The sequence below is a fragment of the Lontra canadensis genome, unplaced genomic scaffold, assembly GCF_010015895.1.
Source record: "Lontra canadensis isolate GAN:19392208 unplaced genomic scaffold, GSC_riverotter_1.0 scaffold10, whole genome shotgun sequence".
NCBI lineage: Eukaryota > Metazoa > Chordata > Mammalia > Carnivora > Mustelidae > Lontra > Lontra canadensis.
The window spans coordinates 14546548-14563764 of record NW_022631004.1 but is presented as its reverse complement, the minus strand read 5'-3'; the positions used below and the strand labels follow the sequence as shown (position 1 = coordinate 14563764).

General features: G+C 44.8%; 1 protein-coding gene across 3 annotated transcripts in view; it reads left to right on the top strand.

Moving 5' to 3' along the window:
* The window catches only part of SCARA5 (scavenger receptor class A member 5), a 118607-nt gene that overhangs the window by 17991 nt on the left and 83399 nt on the right, over positions 1 to 17217 (top strand). For all 3 annotated transcript variants that reach the window (XM_032855682.1, XM_032855681.1, XM_032855684.1), the window contains exon 3: positions 10879 to 11007. In XM_032855682.1, the coding sequence (XP_032711573.1) occupies positions 10879 to 11007 (129 nt within the window). The remainder of the gene's footprint in view (positions 1 to 10878; positions 11008 to 17217) is intronic.

The following is a 17217-nucleotide window of genomic DNA, read 5'->3' as shown; positions in this document are numbered from 1 at the left end:
ATTTGGGGGGTTTTGATGGCTGCATAGTATTACAGTGTGTGTGTGTGTGTGTGTGTGTGTGTGTGTGAGAGAGAGAGAGAGAGAGAGAGAGAGAGATCTTCCCACAATTTGGCTATTGTGGCCATTGCTGCTATAAACATTCGGGTGCACATGCCCCTTCGGATCCCTACATTTGTATCTTTAGGGTAAATACCCAGTAGTGTGATTGCTGGGTCATAGGGTAGCTCTGTATTCAACTTTTTTGAGGAATCTCCATGCTGTTTTCCAGAGTGTATGCCCACTCTTTCTGCATAGCGATTAATAGAGCATAATTTGCTCTTAAAAAGTTTCTTTGTTTGAGGATTATCTCATGGTTTGTCCATAAGTGAAAGTGAACTTGACCTTGTCCCACTTGCCCAGTGAGTTGTGTTTTGGCATTTGGGTTCTCCAGTACCGTTTAACTTCCATATACTCTGCCAAGTGTGGGAATTCATCTCTTGATTCCAGAGTTATGACGACCCCGCAGCTCTGACCTAAGGATATCGATTAAGATGTAAATGCAACGTCTGAAGTATGTTAACCATTTCCAAGTTATCCAGGGGGAGTTGCTTCTAACATTTAGGCTTATATTAGGGGTCCCTGAAGGGCATTGATGGACAGAGATAAGAAAGGCATGGTCTTGCCAGTGGACGGATGTGGACATGAGAAGATGTGGACATGAGAAGAGCCTGCCGGCCTGCCTTAGAGATGCCCAGGGCTGCCCCTGGGACTTTGGCTTGTTGAGTGTGCCCTTTCCCTGCCCTTTGCAGATGGTCCTCCTGGTAAAGGAGTTCTGTTTTATGGTCAGAAATAAATGGTTGTTCTCACGACTCTATTTCTAGAGAAGTTTTTAAAGTTCCAACGTCCTGTTTGTAGCTAGTTTGGATCCTTGATTCTAGGAGGTGACATGCCCTTTTTTTGAGGGGCAAAATTCCATCAGCGAAGGAAACCCAGAGATGGAACAGCACTTGGGTAACAAGGTGACTTGGGTGGTTAGGAGATCAGTCCTACGGCAAGCTCCCTGGCTGCAGTTCCTGTTTTGGGGTAAAGCTGAGATAAGGGAGACAGCCATGGGGTTCTCCTGCATGCTCTCCACATTCTCCTGCATGCACTTGTCATTGGTCTGGCACGCGCTAGCTGAGGGAAACAGAGCTTCCTTTATGGCCGGACTAACTGGTCCATGCAGGTGGAGTCCGGAAATCAGCAGTCTTAGCCATTACCTCTTGCTCAAGAAATGGTTGCTGAATGAATGAATAAACTGTCCTTAGGCTCCTTCCCCTAAGTTCCCCATTATGTGCACCAGGACCCCAGCCCTGGACCTCACATCTCCTTTCAACAAGGCCAAAACATCCCAGCCCTGCCACTTTGGGTAAATTACCTAACCCCTCTGAGGCTCAGCTGTATCATCTATAACACAAAAGTAATAATACTTGCTTTTGTGAGTGTTGTTGTGCTTAGAATTAATGTTATCTAAGCGCTCAGCCCAGAATAGGTGTTTGGGGGATGGAAGATGTTATTCTGTTGTGTCCCATTGTTGGAGGTTCCAAAGCAATTTTAAAATGTAGGGTTTGGGGAGCCTGGATGGCTTAGTCAGTTAGGTGTCTGCCTTCAGCTCAGGTCATGATCCCGGAGTCCTGGGATCGAACCCTGCGTTGGGCTCTGCTCAGTGGGGAGCCTGCTTCTCCCTCTCCTTCTCTATCCTGCTCTGCCTACTTGGGCTCTCTCTCTCTCTGTCAAATAAACAAATAAAATCTTAAAAAAAATGAAATGTAGGCATTATTATTATTCACATATGGTGAGGCCAACAGGTCAGGGGAGGACTGCCATTGAAAAGATGGCTTGTGAGGCACCTGGATGGCTCAGTCAGTTAAGCATCTGACTTTTGATTTCAGCTCAGGTCATGGTCTCAGGGTTGTGAGATGGAGCCCTGCAACAGGCTCTGAACTGAGCACGGAGTCTGGTGAAGATTCTTTCTCCCTCTCCCTTTGCCCCTCCCCACCCACTTGCTCTCTCTCTATCTCTTTAAAAAAATTAAAAAGAAACAAATCTTAAAAAAAAAAAAAAAGATAGTTTGTTGCTCACACCACCCCATGCCACGGGAGGGCTTGGATGGGTGAGGCAGTGTGAGTGAGCTTGGGATGCAATAGCTTGAATCATTTCATCAGACTCTGCAACCTACAGCTGTCCCTGGTTGTCTGGTACCCGGCTCTGGGCTGAAAGGGCAGGTGCTCAGTGGTCTGGAGGGAGGAAGTGGTAAAGGAGGTAGTGGTCGGTCATATGGGCTGTTGTCTGGGTGGTCTGCACAGGAAGGGCTTGCCGGCAGGGGAGTGTCTTTATTTGGGCCATCCCTGGGAGGGGCGGTCTCCGCAGTCAGCAAGGCCCCAGGATGTTTAAGTATCAAATACAGAAACTAGAAAACATGGTTATTACAAAAGCCTAAATAATGGTTTGGTTTACCCAGTAAATCTGCATTTAGTTGATGAGTGTCATTTGACCACAAACAGCCAATAGATGTTAACTGAGCTCCTGCTCTATAGGCCAGGACCTGTGGGATGCAGAAATGAGTCACAGACGCTGCTCTCCGGGAGCTGACCCCCCGCCAATCTGTATTTTTGTGAATTGATTTATGGATATGACTGTTCACATTATTACCTATACCCTAATTGGCCAGTTTCCCAACAAAGCTCTGTGATGATAACTGTTGCTGGTTCCAGGCCTTAGCAGGTGACAAAGGGTGAGTGGATCTGAGGTCCATTGTCTTCGCTCCGATCCACTGAACCCCTTTGGTGGCTCAGCCAGCTCTGTTTTCCAGCTGAAGCCACAAGCTGGAGGCTGCTGAGCCTGTAGGTTTCAGGGACACTTCCTCCTCGGTCCCGTACAGGTGGCATGCGTTGGCATCTTAGCCTTCCTCTTCCAAACCAGATTCACAGATCACCCTCCTAACTCAACTGGGGGCATTGGGGGAATGAGACAGAGGTTGTTAAATGTATCCATTCCTGCCCTGAGGCTTGACCCATTCGCCAGACGAAGGCGACCAGGCGATGGTGGGGAGGTTCCACCAGCGACCGGGGAAGAGTAGGGACTTATAACTGAACAGAGCTGAGCCCTGGCTTCCACACTGCAAACACATCATCAGATGACTTATTTCCTCTGACAAGGGGCCAGGAGAAGAATTGGGAATCTTTTCAAGAGGGACCCAGGGCCACTCTGTAGGAGTGTCTTTTGGCCTGAATTTAGGCAGAACCCTAAGCCCGCTGTTTGAGTGACTGCACTGACAGCATTTCTTCTAATCCATGCCCTGCCATGGTGGGCAAGAGTGGGGCATCTTCTACTGGCCCAGGACCCACTGCTGCTTCCTGGGGACTCCGTGGCCCTTCCCTTCCTCCTGGGTCCCTGAGACCTGCTGGCTCACCTTGACTGCCCTCATCTCCTCTCCCACCTGGCTTTCTCTCTCCATTCCTCAGCCCAGCTGCAAAATATTAGGCACCCCAGCCAGAGTCTCTTCCTCCTCCCACTTTCCTCCTACTGAAAATAAGCACACAAGCCCTTGTTTTCAAGAATTTTTATGCAGAGTAACTTGGGAAATAGATAGGGACTGAGAAGAATAACAAATACTGTAGGGACATTACAAAATTGCAAGATATCTCTAGAAGTACGAGAAGAAACTGTCCTAGATCATCAGAACATCTAAACTGAATTAGCTCTGGCCATCCTGCCCTCCACGCAGCTCCATTTCCTAGAAATGGATGTGAATGTCTCAGACCCATCTGATCACGCAGAAGACCATGGTCACCTTTGCCTGCCACCCTTATCTGCCTCGGGGACTCAGATCTGTGGGGCCACCAGGCACAGGTGACTGCTGTTCTCTGGACAGCAGCTGGTGGTTCAGGACTCTCCCAGACTTAGGTCAGGTTCGAGGGCTGGTGCATGGCTCTCCCCCGTGGTGTCTCTGCCTCACACCCTCCTCTTCCCTTTACTGAGGGAAAGCAAAGAGTGGTGCACATTCAAGCCAGAAAGGGACAGCAGCTTCAAAGACAGAGGTTATTTGGGGCTGCCTAGTACAATGAACAATGTGAGTGGTGAGTAACCAGAGTGAGGATGATGAAGTCAGCCTTGGGTGGTTTTAACAAGATCCTTGGATGAGATGAGCCCCGAGGTCCCTCCCAGCAATCAACCCTTATTTCCACCTACTGTTTATGAACTGTGGGACCAAAGAGAACAAAAGGAAAATGACTGAGTGTTTGTTGTTGGTAAAACTGAAGTAGGTGACCGCTCAATCACTTGCATCCTGTTTTCTATGTTGTTTGGAACCCAGTTCTTTGGAATGAAGTAAATACTCACTTTTATCAATTTGTATTTTTTTTAAATGGGAGGAAAATAAATTCAAACAGATAACTCCTCAAATGCACTATACTTATGATTAAGAAATTGAAAACCTATTTTTTTCAAGGAAAGGCTAAACTGATGACAGAGATAGCTCAATGTTTTCCCATGTCTCACAGTTAACACAAGACAGAGGCAGGCTTTGAACCCACCTTTACAGGGCCCCAAACTCGTGCTTTCCCCCTGCAAGTGTATGAAGAAAGGGGAAATCAGAATTGCGAAGGCTCCCACCACAGTATGTCCCTGACACCAGGGACCCTCTCCTTCTCAGCTCAGCAGTCTGGGGATGAGTGGCTTAGAGATAAATTTTCCTTTTCTGTTCCTTAACTCTTGCTCCCATGCCCCTCCCCACCCTTAGCACACAGTACTTTAGCCCAAACTCTTTGCAGGGTCGGGGAGGCGGGGAGACTCTCCTTGCTATGATTAAAAGGAACCTTCACAATTTTAACCTGGGAATAATAAAGCTGTTTGAGAGAACTGCATTTGAATGTGTCTTATTAAAAAGGAATCAAAATTAAAAATCTAAACTAAGCTCTTAAAATAGTGAGGCTTTCATGGATTTTCCAAGAATGTGTCTTCACATTCTCTTTTGATATGATAAATGCCTTACTCCCAAACTGTGTATCTCAGTGCCATAGATGTGTGATTTCATCTGGAATCAGAATCAGAAGATACAGGGGTGGGGCTCAGGCCCCAGGATGGCTAAGAAGTTCCATGCACGACTGCCCTACTCAGCCAGGATTAGCGTCGGTTCAGCCCTAATGAATTGCTCCCACAGTTTACCTACATGGGCTCTACGTGGCAATCTGATGTTGTGGGTGTGCAAGAAAAGCCAAGATTTTGTTTAATTTAATTTTAAGACCAAATTTTTGCTCAAAAATGTGTTTTCACAGCCATCGGAAATGTATCAACTATTTGCGTAAGACAAATGTAAGACAGGACCTTTGCAGCAAAAATAAATGGTTTACACGTCTTCATTCCTGCAAAGAACCTTATTGTGGTCCTGCTGTGTGCTGGTTGAGAGGTAGAGAGCAGTCAATGAGACCCACCTTGCCCCCAGAGGACCTTTTAGACGCGTTGGCAAATAGGTGTAAATAGACGATTGTGAATAATGAGCTTAGTGCTAGCGATGTGGGCAAGGTTCTGACATCATTCTTTCAGTGGCACCTAATCCCTAACGTTCTACCTTCTAGAGTATTTTTTTTTTTTAGATTTATTTATTTGAGAGAGAGAGAGAGAAAAATAGTGCAAGCAGGGAGGAGGGCGGAGGGCAGAGGGTGAGGGAGAATCCTCAAGCAGACTCCATGCTGAGCTAGGAGCCAGATGTGGGTCTCAAACCCAGGACCCTTAGATCTCGACCTGAGCCGAAATCAAGAGTCAGTCACTTAACCAACTGAGCCACCAAGGTGGCCCCTAGAATATTCTTAATCTTGAACATCTAAAAAGTTTGGCTTTCCTTCTCTATAAAAGAATTCTCCTTCTCTATAAATGAAACCAATTTCGTCTTGCAGTTCACCCTTGTACTGTGATTTAATTACTCTTATAGAAGTCGGTGTTTCTCAGAATGTGGCTATATACAGTACAGTCATGCTCAAGAGGACTTTAAGTGATATACAGGTATAAATTTGTTTTTTTTCAATAGCTAGGGGATTTATTTTAATGTGTCATAGGAAGATACTAATTGTCCACTTACAATGATACAAAGTGTCCTTCACAAATAAGTGAAAGCTCAAAAAAAAAAAAAGAGTGACAAATTAAATAACAGCCCAGAGATACTGGACTGTGGCAAAATCGTGCAGGCAACATGCAGACAGCGTGTGTGGGGGTGGGGAAACCATCGATCTGCTTCCAACTGATCAGGAAGCCATAGGCCCCATGCTGAGATAAACAACATCTTCCAGCCCGGCACTCAGGGGCCCGCTCTGCAAGTCACTGTGCATTTATTTTTTGGTTTCTATATGTTTCCTTGGAGCCACTGATCTTGCCCTCCCCAAGCCCCCTTCTCTTGGTTTTCTGATCTCCTGCAAAGCCGCCCTCTCTTCAGGAGGCTCCGACAAGATGGAAAACCCTTTCTCTTGATTCCCCTAGATCTTGGAAGAGTTTTTTGTTTGTTTGTTTGTTTTGTGTGTGTGCCATTTTCTCCCTCGATCTGGTCTTGTGTGCGACCATGTCGGCAAACAACAGCTATGTTTAATAACTAACAGCTTTGCCTGCCGCTTTGCTCATAACTGTTCTCACATGGAGGAAGAAAGTTTCCTTCTTAAAGTCACAGTTTTCAAATTTATAATAGCTGTAAATCAGACAATGATGCTGATGGGGAAGATAGTGGATTCTAACTCATCTAGAAAGGCCTATCCTTCTCAGCCCTGCTGAGTGGCTGCCTTCTTCATGCACAATCTGAGAACCCCACACAGAATGAGTCACTGTCTCTGCCATGCAACACTGGACTTTTGCCATCTCTATTCCATCCCAGTTTCGTTCACACCTGTGTAACCGATGCCTGTTGACATGCCTTCTTCCCCTCAGATGTGAGCCTCTGAAGGGCGGCAGCCATATTTTAATTTCTCGTTCAACAAATATTTTGAATGCCTGCTATGTGCTGGGCCCTGGGCTAGGAACTGGGAAGATGGAAGCAAACAGGATGACACTGTCTCTCCCTCATGCAGCTTGTCATCTTTGCCTTTTATGATGTCTGTCAGAAGTGTATTAGCTATCTGTTGCTGCATAACAAGTTACTCCAGAACTTAGCAACTTAAAATAACAAAGATTTATTATCCCAGTTTCTGAGGAAGCCATGGGTTTGCAAGGAAAGCCAAGATTTTGTCTACTTTTTCAGATCCAAATTATATGTTTACATATATATGTGTTTACATATAATCTGGCAGGAATCTGGGAGCAGCTTAGCTTGGTTCTGGCCCGTGGTCTCTCATGAGACTGCTGGCGAGATTTTGGTCAGAGTGTGGCTATCAAAGGCTTGATTTGGCTGGTGGGTCTGCTCCCAGGCTTACCCACATGGGTCTCAGTTCCTTACCAAGTAATCCCTTCATTGGGTGTTCATGACATAGTTCCGGCTTTCCCCTGAATGGATGTTCCAAGAGAGACAAAGTGAGTAAGGAGAAGCCGCTGTGTCTTTTGTGCAATCTCAGAAGTGACATACTATCACTTCTGTGGGTCACACCAACCAAATCCTAGTGCAGTGCTGAAGGAGACTAGATAAGGGATAGGGTTCAACGAGAGCCATCTTGAACGCTGGCTACCACAGTAGGGCAATTGATAGTGGGTGGTCAGTAAATGCCTGTGAAAGTTTTTATCTCAAGAATCCATGTCAACCCTTTTGTTTTTTAAGTAGACTTTATTTTTTCAGAGTGGTTTTAGGTTTACAGCAAAATTAAGTGGGAAGTACAGAGCATTCCCTTATACTCCCTGCCTCCACACATGCACAGCCTCTCTCAACATCCCCCACCAGTGTGGTCCATTTGCTAGAACTGATGAACTTACATTGACCCATCCCTATCACTGAAAGTCCACATAGTCTATGTTAAGATTCACTCTTGGTGTTATGTATTCAATAGGTTTAGACAAACATACAATGATATGTATCCATCATTATTGTATAATATGGAGTAGTTTCACTACTCTCAAAATCCTGTCTTCTCCTATTCATCCTCCCTTTAGACCCTGCCTTTTCCAGAATGTCATGTAGAATCATAAAGCATGTAGCCTTTTCAGGTTGGCTTCTTTCACTTAGTAATATGCATGTAAGTGTCCTCCATGTTTTTACATTTTTCTTTTCTCTCTTTTTTTTTTTTTTTTAACAAATAAGTGAACATATTTTTTGCCTTGGTTTTACTGACTGTATCATTCTGGAGTGTTTTTAATCTTCCAATAAGCCTAAATAATTTAAATGGTTTACCCAGCTAACATGATGCTGCCACATTACTTTAAAAAGTCAGTAAATGTGTTTTAAGCAGACTTAGTAACTTGTCTTTCTCCTGAATCATCTTTTTTTTTCCCCTTACAATCACATTCTCTAGCTAACTTGCCAGAATCATTCACGTTCTGCTTGTCTAATGCATTTGTGGAAAACCTCTGTTTGAAATTCTTGTATGTTATACTGAAGGCAGATTTTGTTTAATATACATTTGCTTAAAAAATGATGCTCTCTAAGAAGGGGAGGCCTGTGTTGTGCATTAGTTGATGAAGGGACCTGTCACCAGTGAGTGCTGGCTATTAAACAGAAGCCTCAGATAAAGGGGAAGGGAACCTTTCTTTCTTGATGGGAAAAAATAAAACTAGATCATTGCAGTTTGCCCCAATAAAGGCAACGAAGGAAGAGCCCAAGATTGGTTTGGGATAAACATCAGGATAATGGCATTTCAGCATGGCAATCTTCTGACCCTTTGCAGCAGTTAGGTGGCCACTGGCATCATCTAAAGAGGAAGCGGGGAGTAGAGCAGGAGGGCTGGGACAGCTGTCAGGATAGCAAAAACTTGTATTTGTGTAGTATCCAATGCTGTGCCTCCCGTTCTGACTCTCTAGGAAAACAGCCTCATCTCTAATAAGTTGCAACCAGGGACCCAGCAGCTCTCATGAGAACAACAACAACAAAAGGCAAAATGCAACAAGAACCCTTCAGATTCAGGAGCAAAACAACAGGGTCTGTTGTGTAGAAGGGATAGAACATTGTGGAAAAGGAGACTTAGGGGAAGTTAAAAAGATGCACGCTTCTCGAGTCTTAGTGGAAAAGCAGGTTAACTTTTCAAAATTTGCTCACAGTTAAGGGGTGATGAGAATGGTGTTTGACTTTGTATTTCTTTAACGACTTGGCTCCAAATTGTACCCGATATTTTATGGAATTATTATGTAATTGTTCTACTTAGCTGTTTGAGCAGCAGTATTCTTAGTGAAATGGAGTAAGTGAGTGGGAAAATGTTCTTCACTCAACACTACCTCTGGGGAGCCAGGACACGAGTGTGGTCACCTATCCTCTTGCTCCCGGTAACCAAACCTCCCAAAGGCCCCAGAGGTGATCATGGTACCCGAAAAGTAATGAGTAGCCCTTGAAGCATCTCACTGGCAAACCCCAAGTTGCCAAGGAATCACAAACATCATTACATCTTTAAAAACATTTTGGAGGGGCGCCTGGGTGGCTCAGTTGGTTAAGCATCTGCCTTGGGCTCAGGTCATGATCCCAAGGTCCTGGGATTGAGTCCCACATCCGGCTCCCTGCTCAGCAGGGAGTCTGCTTCTCCCTCCCCCCTCTTCCCTTGTGCTCTTACTTTCTCACTCTCTCAGATAAATAAATAAAATCTTTGAAAAAAATTTAAAAATAAATAAACATTTCATAATATCAATTATTTTGACTTTTTTCTCCTCCCACATCTTCCTCCACATCTAGCACACTCCAGTCAGTTAGCAACGTTGTCCATCCCAGGAGAGGGAGAATAAGCATAATAGAGGCATGCATGTTTTAGGAAAAATGTCCTCTACCAATTCCTGCCTGCCCTGCTGGGAGTCAGGACAAGACAATCTCTCTTCTTTCCACAGTCCATGGATGAAGCAGATGGAAGTTAGTGACTTCCCGGTCTCTGCCCTGGCCATCTGAGAAGTGTGCCTCGAAGGAGGAGTCCATCTGTAAACTGTAAAAAGGGGTTGTACTAAGAGATCCATGAGGTCCTGTAGAGCACTGATATTTTTTGCCATTCCGTATTGGCCAGAAGCCGATGAGCCTCATGTAGTTTCACGGAATGAAGTTACTATGTCTTCCTGTTAATCTAAACCTGTGGTTGCTAACGGGTGGTCAGATCTGGCATGTAAGCATGTTTTGTTTACAGTCCCTAGTGTTTTGTAAGTTTTTTGTCTTTTGTATTATTATTATTTTAGTTGTCAACACTTTAAAAATAGGGCAATTTCTCAAAATTGCTTCTGGCTTGTCTTGAAAATTCTGTCCGGCAACACCTGGCCCTTACCCCTCCATCACAACCTCTACCACACTGGGTGTGAGCTGTCAGGTTCCCCAGGCCCACGTGACCCACTTTGCTCATTTCCCTCCCTTTCTGGCCTCCGTAGAAGTTAAAGTTTGCAACCCCCGTTTTAAATTTCCTCCATATTCTCTGGGTTCCATGGGACAGTGATGCTTTTGTAAAGGACACATATTGCAGCCTATCTGAGCTTTTTCTCCTGCTTTTTCTGGCTCCAGGAGAGTGGGTTTTTTGGGTGTATGAGCTGTGGGCATGCCTGTCTGGCTTGTTTATGAATGCAGAATGTGGGAGGAGAGTCAAAAGCTCAAAAGCTTGTCATGTTCTGGAAAGTTCCCCATCGTTACAGCTGCATTACAGATGCGCAGAAGGTGTATGAGAGGTTCTGTGTGAGCATCTCCATACATCAGGAGAGATGAGACCAAAGAAAAACAAAAACAACACTGTGGGGTGTTCAAGTGTTTCATTTTCCTCTCGTCTTCTTACTTTTATTGTCTAGGTCCATGCCACAAGCGACGAACAGGAGGCTGCTGCACCCAGCTGGGCTCCCTGTCAGCCCTGAAGCATGCTGTCCTCGGGCTCTACCTTCTGGTCTTCCTGATTCTTGTGGGCATCTTCATCTTAGCAGGTAAGGGCACCCTCTTCTGGTCTGGCCTTTAAGGATGCAGCAGGAGGTGTGTGGGGAGCAAGAACAGATGGGAGCCCGAGAGATGGAGCCTCTGCTCTTCATTTCCCCGGTCATAAGCCTGACCACTGCTCCTGTCACCATGGAAACCACGAAGAAGGACACTGGCTGGTATTTCAGACCAGCGAACTCTTAGCAGCTTTGCCCATTTCATGTGGGATTAGGAGTTGGCAGGGGCTATGTGATCTTGGGAGATCCCGAGTCTAGGAGCAGAGACCTGTCTGCTCCCAGTGGCTTCTGGCTTTTCCCACATCACAATGGGACTTGTCCATCATACTGATCCTCCATGGAGCACTGTGCCGTGGTTTGCACAGAGCAGGCTAAGCCCCTTTTCCTGGGGATGATGAAGATAGTCATGAGACATTTTGCTGCTGAGGCTAATCAGAGTCATAATATACCTGCTGTCATAATATACCTTTTGCAATTACTGGGAGTGGGATGGGTTTGCCCCAGGCAGTATATGAGGGTGGGCATGCCTGTCTGGCCTGTTTATGAATGCAGAAGTTGGGAGGAGAGTCAAAAGCTCAAAACCTCACCATCCCCAGTTTCCATCTATAAGACAGGCTGGTCATATGCTAGAATTGGGAGCACATTCTATGGCAAGACAATGCAGAGCTCATGGACTTCGAAAGGGATCAAATGGAGGACTCCCATGTTTTGAGCAGCCCAGCTCACCACTCACAGGTTACCCCACCATGCTATAGATGGTGTAACAGATACAGACAGCGGTTGTGGTAGTCTCTCCTGACCCACCCACCATTCTCAATGGAGATGTGTAGGTGTTGACAAAGTAAAGCCAAGGGATCATTTTTTTCACCCTCACCTGTCCTACATGGGTGCCTGCTTTGTGTCAGGTTCCATGCTAGGAATGGAGACACAGCCAAATAAGACCCATGGGCTTCTTTCAGGGAGCTCCCAGTTGGGAAACAAAGCAAAGGAACACAGATAGAGCCCTGTCCTAAGGCAGAATGTGATAGGGTTGATGACAGGGACCATATTTTGACACAGCAAATGCTGTGGTCATCTACAGGAGGCGCACATGGTGCAAGTGTGGGTGTTGCACGGAGCGGGGTTAGTCAGAGCAAGGCTGCTGGCCAGGCTGAGATGACTTCGACTGTTGAGGGTGGGGTCCTTGAGTTAACTCTAGGACAGGGATCTGGAGGTTAAGCACTTGCAGATGACCCTTCGCTGGACATCATGAGGCAGATGCCCTGGACCTCACCGGTCTTGTCCTACTTCCTGTCAAGTGAGCATAGTCAGCTGGGCCCTGTGATGGGATGTTCAATGCTGCCTTCACCTTCGGGGTTCTACACTCAGGGCAAAGGGCATCATTAGAGGTGTTGTGTGTCCCACCACCCATTGACCTGGGGAGGGGGGGCGGCCAGCAGCAACAATGAGAGAAACTCATGATTCATCTCAAGGACCCAGGGCTAATATCCAGGCAGAGGATGATTTGAACATGTTCTTGGGCTTCTCAGTGGGAGATTGGGATCTGGGTTTTGTGGTCTTGGCAGCCACAACCATAACAAATTTCCAGAATTTTTGGAAACTGTTTCAGCCCAGCAGGAAAGCTAGGCTATGGTATTACAATCCCTTTGCTGAATAGGAACTTTTAGGTGACAGAAGAGGGTCTAGAAGAGAAAGCCAGACAGATGGGGACCCTGGGGCAGGTCTCTGGAGCCTAGAAGGCCTGGAAGGCCTGGAAGGCATCATCTCTTGGGAAGAGGAAGCCTGCCAGGGAAGGAAGGTTCTCGTCTAGTGCCTGGAGGGTTGCCATATGGAAAAGAGCAGGCATATTCTGTGTGGCTTCAGAGGGTAGAAGTAGACAAATGGGTGATATTGTAAGGACACAGATTCCCATTCAAAACAGAGGAGAGTTCCTAACAGGTAGTGCTGCCTGGCATGATGCAGAAAGACTTTCCTCCTGGCTTAGTCAACTCGGAGGTTGAATGGGATTTATGATGACATCCTGGAAGTTTCAGAAGGGAGGGTAGAACATGGTTTTCCAATCTAACCAAAATGTTGCCACACCTCATTAGCTATTCCATGTGGAAACCTGGGGAGGATATTGATCATTGTGATTACCTTTGAGCCTGAAGTTTCTGGGTACCAGATTGCCTGTGTGGCATGATAGTTTGGGGTAGATTTGAACTAATCTGATGAAACAGAGCATCATACTTTATCTCTTGGCTCTGTCCCTTCCCCAGGTCCTTGTCTAGAAAATCATGTGGGCCCCTGGGAGGGGTTCGGTGAGGGTGGCCAATGAAAAATATAGTCACCAGCTGCCTCTCCCCCAGGGAGGGGACTTAGGAATGTGGTGGACAAGTCTAGGGTTCTTTAAGGAGATCTTGCCTGACCTTAGGTAGGAAGTTTCTTCAGATTACCCTGATTGAAGACCTCCATTGGTGCTCCTTTTGTGAAAATATCAAGACCATGAGGAGATCCATGATTCAGTGTAAACCAGAGCTTGCCTGGCCTTGCATTCGTTCTGCTGTGCCTGTTTCCCCACCTTGGACAGAACATGTTCTTCATTGTCCTGCTGAGGTTGCCTTGCACAAGAGGTGCTAAGGACTGAATTGTGCCCCTGCCCCCATATTTATATGTTGAAGTCTTATCCTTCAATATGCTGGTATTTGCAGGTGGGCCTTTGAGAGGTTATTAGGTCATGAGAGCGGAGGCCTCATGATAAATTAGTACCCTTATAAGAAGAGATGGGAGAGGGAGGTGGAAAGGGAAAGGAGGGAGAGCGAGAAAGATCTCCTAAGTGAGGACACAGAAGAAAGGAGTCATACGCAAGCTAGGAAAACAGCCCTTACCAAAAACCAAATCAGCGCACTCCTTGATCTTAGACTTTCCTGGTCTCCACAACTGTGACTGATAAATGTCTGCTGTTTAAGCCACCGGGTATTTTGTTTTAGTAGCCCAGACTGACTGACACGGGAGGATCTCTGAACCAGTCTCAGACTTCAAGGCCTCCTTGTTGACACAGAGATCATACATCCTACGACTGGATGACAAAATCATCCACTGCAACCAAGTACTGTGTCTGAATAACTGGTAAAAAATGACAGGGGGACAAATGCTCGCTCTTACCATGTTTCAGTATTGTGAAATTATAACCTAATCACAGAACAATATTACTCTTATAAAACCTCCTAGGAGACTTGTCTCAGTTCTTCTCTTCATCCAAGTATTTGAAATAGAAGGTAAATACTATACCTCCTATTTATGCATCAGCCTTGCTTCCCCTGTCTGATCTAGCCATCTGGATTTAAATTATTTTCACCCAAACTATTTTCTCAGTTGGGCTTTCTACCCACCATCTACCTATCCATTCCTGACCAGCATCCTCTTAGGAACTTTACTGATGTTCCCATAATATTGCCAGGTTTTATGCACACAGCCTTCCAACATCTCTCAAGGAGGCTCCGTCAGTCCCTTCTTCCCACCCTGAAATTCCTCTAAGATTTTCTATCTCTTCAAGTCATTGCTTATGACCTGGACTGATGGTTCCCTATTATGTTTTTGTTGTGTTCCACGTTTAGTTTGGGACAATATTGACCATCAGGCTTATGTTCATGAACAAGAGAATTGAGAATGGATGGTCATGGGGTTATGAGGTCCTTGGTCCAGCACTTTAGGGAAGATGTGATGGAAAGTGTTAGAGGAGGCTCACTGTTATTCATAACTATTCAGGGACATCACCGTGGTGACAAAGGGTCACCATGAAGAATAACGTCTTCCACCTCGCTCCTGTCATGACACTACTAAGGAATTGCAATTCCTTAGTAAAATTGCAGTTCCTGCTGTAAAAATGTAATAGCAGAGGGGGAAGTGCAAACACCTCGGTCTTTGATTTCTCGGGAAGATGGAGTTTTATGGTAATGTAGACTACAGAGCTGGAATAGGGAGAGTTCCTGTGAAATGGGTTAGGTTAGGTATTGTGGGTTAGGATTTCAACATATGAATTTGGGAGGATGCAAACATTCAGTCTGTAGCATGGGAATAAAAAGGATAATGAGATGTGATTTCTGCTCTGGGAGGGTTTAAAATCATCAGCAGTCAGCACACATGCACGTGAGGACGTGTGACGTAGCTAATGCTATTTGCCAGAGGAGCGTCTGCTTGTGTAAAGTGGGGGGAGGGGGGAGGCTCTGACTCCCAAGAGATGTAACAGCTGGAGACAGCTGAACACTAAGTGATCCAAATGTCGTTTGAACTGAACACCCCTTTTTTTTGATCACCTCATTCCAAACAGGTCTTTGACTCTGAAATCAGAGAACAGTGTGCTCAGAGCCCATAGCCATTTATATGGCCAATTACTGATTTCATTATGCATCTCGGAATTGAGAGTGTGATGCCCTTGGACTTTATTGGGACCACCTGTTGGAAACAGTGCCACGAAATTCTCCTCTGTGCTTATTGTAGGGGTGCTGCTGAGGATGTTGTTCATTCCATTACACAACATCAACACAGGCAGAAATTATTTTCAGTCTTAGTTGCAGAAGGAGGTATGCTCGCCTTGAGGAATTAGTTTGTTTTCACCCAAGGAGACTATGAATCTGGAAGTAATTAAAGTTGCTTTCAAGAGGCAATTAATGCAAACCAAGAGTGAGCTGTCATCCCACTAAAAGATATGAATTTGAAGGTAATTAAAATGAAAACCTGGAGACAGATCTGTGGTCCTCCTACAGCTACTGTATAGACTTTCCAGAAAGCATTTTTCTGTTTGTCTCGTTCCTACCTCTATTTAGCATCTCACACACGTCCTTCTTTATCTTGTTCACATCTATTATCTTATTGTATTTTCTGTATCCTTGTAAACTGCCCTTATCCTTTTTGGAACAAAGTAGGGCATTATGCACAATTTTTGAAAAAATTCTGCCTACTCTCTTCAGTTCTGCATGATGTTTTTAAAAATGCAAATGATAAATGAATGAGTGAATGAATGAATGAATGAATGAATAACAGAGACATGGAACCTTGAAGGAGATCTTATTTGTTGGGGTGAAATAGGATTATTTCAGTTTTAGTCAAGTATTTAAATGGCATGGTAAATACAGGATCACCACTCAAGGACATGGGACTGGTGGAAGAAGTGTGTAATTAATTATATCATTACACATAATCACGGTGTATACTGTGCTGGCATTATAGCATTTAGGGATAAGAGGAAGACAGGCAGTCTCACACAGTACTGTATACTGGGTAACGCCATGGACTTTGAAGACAACCTGGGTGGGTTTGAATGACCTCTTCTCTGTTACCAACTATGAGACGTTGACCAAGTTATTTGATCTTTCTCTAATTGACTTTCATCATCTGAAAATGGGGAAAATAATTATGTCTGCTTCATTGGGTTGTTATGAGATTGGAATAAGTTAACATATCAAAAGCACTTTGAAAAGTGGCTCCTGGCACCCAATAGGCACGTTAGAAGGAGTACTGTTGTTATTCTAGTGGGAGTACTACCACTACTATGGGTATTATTACTCTTGGGGTGTTTTTTTTTTTCTTCCTGGTTTTCTTTGCAGTCAGTTAAGCTTGATAGTGGAAACTGAGAGTCAGAAAAAACTTGGGTTTAGTCCCAGCTCATCCGTTAACACTCTGTAATCTTGGGAAAAATCATTGTCCGAACCTTAGTACACTTAATTGTAAAGTGAGCAGGTTGGACTAGGTCAGTGTTTCCCAGACTTTTTGACCATCACCTACGTTAATAAATTTTACATCACAACTAGTTCACACATCCCACCCATAATCCAACTAACCCTAAATGTGATGAATGCCGATGATTTTCTAGTCTATTCTATACTCTTTATTTAAAAAAAAATACTGACAACCCTTGCATTCATGTCATGATCCACAAATGAGATACAAGCCATCATCTGAAAAGCAATGGGCTCCATGGGTCTTTTAAATATTCTAAGAGAATAGCTATAACATATAGGCTTTGAGGGGAAATTTCTGGGTTCACATCCGGCCTGTGCCACTGACTGAATCTTAGAGCAAAAAATTTAACCTCTCAAATCCTTAGTTTTCTCATCTATCAGATGGGATGACAATAGTATACCTACCCCATAGAGTTGTTGTAAGGATTAAGTAAGTTAATTTATGCATGAAAACTCTTAGTGCCTGGCACATAAATAGTACTCA